Raw genomic sequence first — 6,000 nt, forward strand, 5'->3', positions numbered from 1 at the left:
CCTCACCACGCCACGTCCGGGTGCACCTATATTATTACTGTTATTATTTAGGGTCGGGCCTTTTCCTGAAACTCTCATTACGTTGCTCATTACGCGTTTAGGCCCCTTTTCTCAGGTCAACGACACCGGCACAAAGTGACGTCCGAGTATCTCGCGCGTCACAACGATCGTCATTCGCAATGATCGGTAAATGCGTGCGATATACCTTTTTCTATGAGTCACGTTCGAGTTACGTTCGACTAACTGACTCGATTAGCGAGTAGCGAAAAAATTGTTTGTCCGCGATTTTTACGCGCCGAGCGCTGCGCGTATTTGTTTTTAACGCAAGAGCGTTGCGTCCCGGCGAAACTATAAAAAAAAAAAGGCGTTAATATCCTGTAACGGACGGATGGAAGTTTATATGCCGACGAGCGAGAAAGAAAGCCGCGAAACGGCGTGAACGTGACGGGACTACGCAACGGCGGCGACTCCGAGCGAGCTGGACACGAGTCGTGCGCGACGACCAAGTCGCCATTATCTCGACCGGGCCGTTAAACGCAGACCAGCGCCGAGAGTCCATCGCGGAACGGACGGCTCTTCGCTCGCACGATTCACGGATCAACGATTTCGACGTGCCGTGGCGAAACGCTTTTCGCACGGCCGCGAGGCCAACGTCGAACGACGGCGAATGCGATTGTTCCGCGTTCGTACCGCCGAATTTTCGACGCGCGGCGGAGAAGCACGTGCACGTGCACGCGTTGTATATTGAGCAAATTCAATTTAGCGATATTTATATTGCACTATATTGTATATGCGGTTACAGTTGGAGCAACGTGTCACACGTGCGTCCCACGTGGTCGCGTCGCCTCGAAACTGCCCGGTAATCGTGATTTCCTCGCACGACGATCCCTCGACGTGCGTTAACGAAAGTAAGTTTCCGCGGGCGGCCGAAATCCGATATACGCGAGCGAAGCGCGGAATGCCGAGATTGCGTTCGTCAGCGTCGCCGCGTATACGCGACGACACGGCGAAACTCGAGAGGCCGCCCGGATTCGTCGATGACGACGGATCGTGTTACGAGAGGTGCGAATCGCGCAGTCGGGAGTAACGGGAGCGCAATCGAGCGCGACAGCTCCGAGCACTCTAAAAAGAAATCGTCATCATGCGGCGTGTTTATCCATTTAGCGGTAAAAAGATGACGGAGAGATAACAAGAGGGGGAAAAAGGGGAGAGAGAGCGCGGCGTCAGAAACGCGCCCTGCGATCAAGGAGGAGCGGGTTAAGCAGGGTTAACAACGATGTAAATTACACACGTAAATCAGATCGCCCGCGCGCGCGTGGCACGACCGCGCCGGTCCGCGCCGGCGCGCCGCGCCGCGACGTGACGCGTCGCGGCGGTAGGTACATTAAGTATGCAACGTGCTGTAAAATAGACCGAAGACTCGCGGCGCGGTCTCGCGAAAAAAGGAACGCTACGCTCGAGGGGGGAAGCGGCCATTTCGCGGAGCGAGCGAAGTAAAACCTACTCGACGTCGCGATCTCTCGCGTTTATAATCCGATTAATCCGATCCCGGCGGAAGCAGCGATAGGATCGCGGCTCGCTCTCCGCGAAATATACATCACCCGCCTCATCGTGTCGTCGACGCCGTTATCGGCCGCATTCCGGCGGGGGATCAAGAGCGCGCGTCCACAGCCTAATTTATTCGGCCTGAGAATTTACATCGATTAAACCCGATGGCTGTTTAATGGTTACACAATTGCGGTTTACGCAGTTTATCTACGCCGAATGCCATCGTCGATCCCGGGACAAAAACAAACAAACAAACAATCAGAGTATATGATTATCACGATAATAATAATTATTATTATCGTTACGTTATTGATACAATCGTTACTACTCACCGGATGCCTGGCGGCAGCGGCGGCCACGGCGGCTGCGTTGATTCCGGCGCTGGGATACATCCTTCCTGCGCGGTTTCCCGCTCGATGCGTCCACGGAGGTACGCCAAGCCAAGGTATCTGCTGCACGACGTGTCTCGCTGCACTGGCCGGGAGACGCGACTTTTCCGTTGCTCTTCAGCGGAGACGCGTCATGTCGCGCGCGCGGCAGTCGGCACGCTTATTCCGACGAGCGCGCCCCGGCGAACCAACAATAAACAACAACAAACGGCACAACGGGCAACAACCGATAATAGAAGTAAAACGACGGTTCCGAAGAGAGAAAGGGCCACTCTCTCTCTCTCTCTCTCTCACTCTTTCTTTCCCTCTTCCGGGAGGCTCGTAACGCGCGTCGAATCACTCGGCCGCTACGAAGACGAAGATGATCGGCACTCCCGGCGATGACGTGTCGTCCCGCGACGACGTGCTACGTTCCGGTGCGACGCGTACGCGAGCGTGATTCGCAACACCCCGTTTCCCCGCCGAAAATCCATCGGCGGTCGGCACCAATCCATCCGTCACTACCGTCTCATCGGCCGCGCTTAAACGTCACACCTTCTCTCTCGCACTCGCGCGGAGTAACGGTCGGTTGGTCGGTAGCGGCCTCTCCTTCTCTCTCTCTCTCTTTCTCTCTGTCTCTCGGTTCGCCGGGTCAGGTGAGGCTGGTCGTCGCGTTCATTCGGAGTCACGCACGACGCTCCGAGACGAGCCGATGCACGATGGGACGAGGCGAGCGAGGAGGCCAACTCGATCTCCTCGACGGCCGTGTCCGCGCCTTTCTTTGTGCTTCGCAACGCGAGAGTCGCGGCTTACCCTTTTTTCGGTCGGTAAGGCAGGGGAAACTCGCGTCGTCGTCGTCGCCGCGCCGGAGAAACACACCGAAAGATCTCGAGAGCACACGTTCCTTATCGGACACACGCGCGTTTATTGCGATCTATTTACTTCACTCCCGCCTCCTCGTCTCCTCCTCTCGCCTCGATTCGGAAACGGCGGCGGCGTCGTCGTCGTCGTCGTCGTCGAACGTCGCGGGCAACACTGACGCGCGTCACACACGCTGGCACACTGCACACACTCGGTTGTTTACTCCAAGAGCGCGAATTCAACGTCTAGGCGCGCGCGCACGCACACACAATCGCGGCTACGAGATCGCCGTCGAAAACGTGAAAGCTCGAAAGACCGCGGAACGCGATCGATTCCACTTGCGGAAGTTCCTCGCGAGAAAATCGCGACGAGCGTCATAAAAGCGCGCGAGAATCAATTGACGCGGACGAACCTCTCGCGAGAGCGGCTACGGAGCGACTGACGGATAGACCGATGGTGGGAGATCGCGTTCTCCCCTCCAGAGCGCGCTGTATTCCCCCTCCCCCGCGCAACCTCCCTCTCCACGATCGTCGACTCTCCCACTGCCTCGCTCCCTCGTCGCTCACCGCGCCCCGCGCCGCCCGCGGCCCAACGGTCCCGCTACTTCGCGTTTAAAGCCACCAAGCATCCCCTCGAATGTCTCTCGTCTGACGTCTCCTCCACGCTCGTATTAACCGGCGCGATAGCTCCTTCGCAATTAAGTCGCGTTACGTAAGGATCTCGAAAAGGCGAGCACGAAAATCACGGCTCGTTAAAACGTTGCTCTACGCGTCCCTCTTACAAACTCCGTCCGTCCTTCTCTCTCCCTCTCTCTCTCTCTCTTTCTCGTATATCTCCACTGTTCTTACGTACGGTCGATCCGTTTTATCGAGCTCCTTTCCAACGAGGAATGTTCGTCGTGATTTTCGATCGTCCACGCGCAAGCAAGTCTTTACGATTGCCTTTACGCGTCGCTCGTCGGCGATGAATGGCAATTTCAGCGGAATGGAATTATATCGTCATTAAAGCGGCCTGGCGTCCCCGATTTTGTCGTCTCGCCGAGCGACAACTTCGCACGGCGCGCGGCGGCGGCACTTTGACATTACGACGATATTGCGAAACGCGTCCGTCGCGCTCCCAATTCGTTCTTTTCCGCGAGCGAGCGTGCAAAAAGGTGACTCGGCACTCTTTTCCCTCTTACTCACCGATGCTTTATCGACATCGATTACCGGCCGTCTGGTTTTTCTTTTTTTTTCTTTTCTTTTCTTTTCTTTCTGCCGTAGGACACAGCGTCGCGGAACCGCGCGCAAACAATATTCGCGCTCGATCGGCCCCTCGGAATTCAAGCGATTCGGCGTATCAATCTCATGAGAGACGGTGACTAATAAAAAGTCGTTGCTTACCCGGCGTCGTTATTCCGCTGGGAGGTACTCGACTACGAGTAGTTTGCTCCGACTACGGGCTTGGATTTTTGTGAGTCTTGGCGCGGAGAAACGCCCGGTCCATCGGGTACCGAAAAGTTCTCAGTCGCGGACGGATACGCGCGGCGCGCGGTATAGTACGAGGATAGACAGAGATAGAGTGAGAGAGAGAGAGAGAGGCGGGGGAGGGAGGCGCCGCATGCCGAGCATACGCGTCGGTATTAGTCGTTCCTCCGGGTTCGCTACGGCGTGTGCAAACAAATCGAAAGTTTTTCGCAAAATGGCCGTCACCGGGCTGACACGGATGTCCGCGTAAACTCCCTTTCGCCCCTCCTCCCCGCGCCCCCATCCCCCGCCGCGCTTTTCCCCGCGCCTCGTTTCCCCGCTTGTCGACCGGCTGCCTCTCTCGCCACTCGTGATTTCCCTCACTTCCCACACTACCACAAATATGGCGCCTCCACCCGTTTTCCCAACCCCTATACAACGTAGCTCCGCATAAAGCGACAGAGCGAGAGAGGGGGAAAATACGTACACGTACGCCAGGGCGCGCGCACACACATATGTACGAGATATAACCGGAATATATATGTATAGCCGTGTACGTGCGCGTACGTGTGTATACACGTGTAGGAGTGTGCACGAGTGTGTAGCGAGTACCATCCTGTACGCGCGATTGTGTGTGCTAAGGGGGTGCCCCTATGTGAATATCGCGCGGCACACAGTCCCAAGCAGTTTCCTACTTGATTGCCGCTATCGTCCGCTCGCCTCGTAAAGGCGCTGACTCCGCGCGGACCGTGCCGTCGTGATCGCAACCTCGACCAATCGACGCCGGCCTAGCCGACACTTGGCCAATCGCGGCGCCGTCTGGCGCGGCCGATCGACTCGGCGGCGGCAAAGAGTCGAATGAAAACGCGACCTCGGCCAATGGCGCGGCGACTTTTTCAGATGACGCGCGTACGTGGCGTCCGCGCGGATCTCGCTCGCTCGTCCCCTCGAGCCTCCGCGGAGAGAACGTACCTATACTGAATAAAGGTGCTACGCGAAGCCGCAGCGAAACATGAAAAATAGGGGGCCACACGAGGAAAAACACGGACCCGAGGGAGGAAGGAGGATGAGGAGGTGGAGATGGAGGGCGCTGTTGGATGGATCCTACGAACCGAGACACCGAAGGCTGGGTACAGTCAGGGTTGCGTGGGATGGGTCGGGAAAGGAGGCCGGGACGACTAGAGTATAGAGGCCGAGGATGAGAATGGAAAAGTAACATAACGAAACGTCGATCCCATTACCTGGAGCTCTCTCTCTCCCTCCCTCTCCCTCTTCCTCTTTCTCTCCAGCCCTACCGCGCCATACGCTCCGCCGCTGCTGCACGCCTCACCGCGCCGCGCCGTGCAACCATCCCCGCTTTCGACCCTTAATCCAAAGGAGGATTAGAAAAGCCCATTGTCATGCTCCGCGGAACGCGGGATGGATAATACGCGTACGCGTATGCGCGACGCTTCGTCCCTCCTCTGACACGTCCCGACGTGCGCGAAAGACCGAGAGAGAGAGAGAGAGAGAGAGAGAGAGAGAGAGAGAGAGAAACATTTCCCTAATGAAATATAATAAATACGCGACGAAGCGCGACGCGCGCGCGCGCGCGTACGTACGGCGATCACGGTTTATCGCGAGAATCGTGCGCTTTTTGCGCGATTCAATGCGGTACGCGCCGAACGAGTCTATCCTCCTCGCTGGGCGTCCACAACCGCGCGCTCTCTCGTCCGCCAAGCTCGCCGGCCGGCTCTTTATCTTGTTTTCACGGGGCGAGAAGGAATATAAGGTAGTGC

General features: G+C 57.0%; 1 protein-coding gene across 5 annotated transcripts in view; it reads right to left on the reverse strand.

Moving 5' to 3' along the window:
• The window catches only part of LOC139818615 (protein groucho), a 68,059-nt gene extending 64,833 nt beyond the window's left edge, over positions 1-3,226 (reverse strand). For all 5 annotated transcript variants that reach the window (XM_071787401.1, XM_071787399.1, XM_071787402.1 and 2 more), the window contains exon 1: positions 1,881-3,226. In XM_071787401.1, coding sequence (XP_071643502.1) covers positions 1,881-1,940 — 60 coding nt within the window. In that variant the 5' untranslated portion in view covers positions 1,941-3,226. The remainder of the gene's footprint in view (positions 1-1,880) is intronic.
• Positions 3,227-6,000: the final 2,774 nt, after the last annotated feature.

The sequence above is a fragment of the Temnothorax longispinosus genome, chromosome 9, assembly GCF_030848805.1.
Source record: "Temnothorax longispinosus isolate EJ_2023e chromosome 9, Tlon_JGU_v1, whole genome shotgun sequence".
Taxonomy (NCBI): Eukaryota; Metazoa; Arthropoda; class Insecta; order Hymenoptera; family Formicidae; genus Temnothorax; species Temnothorax longispinosus.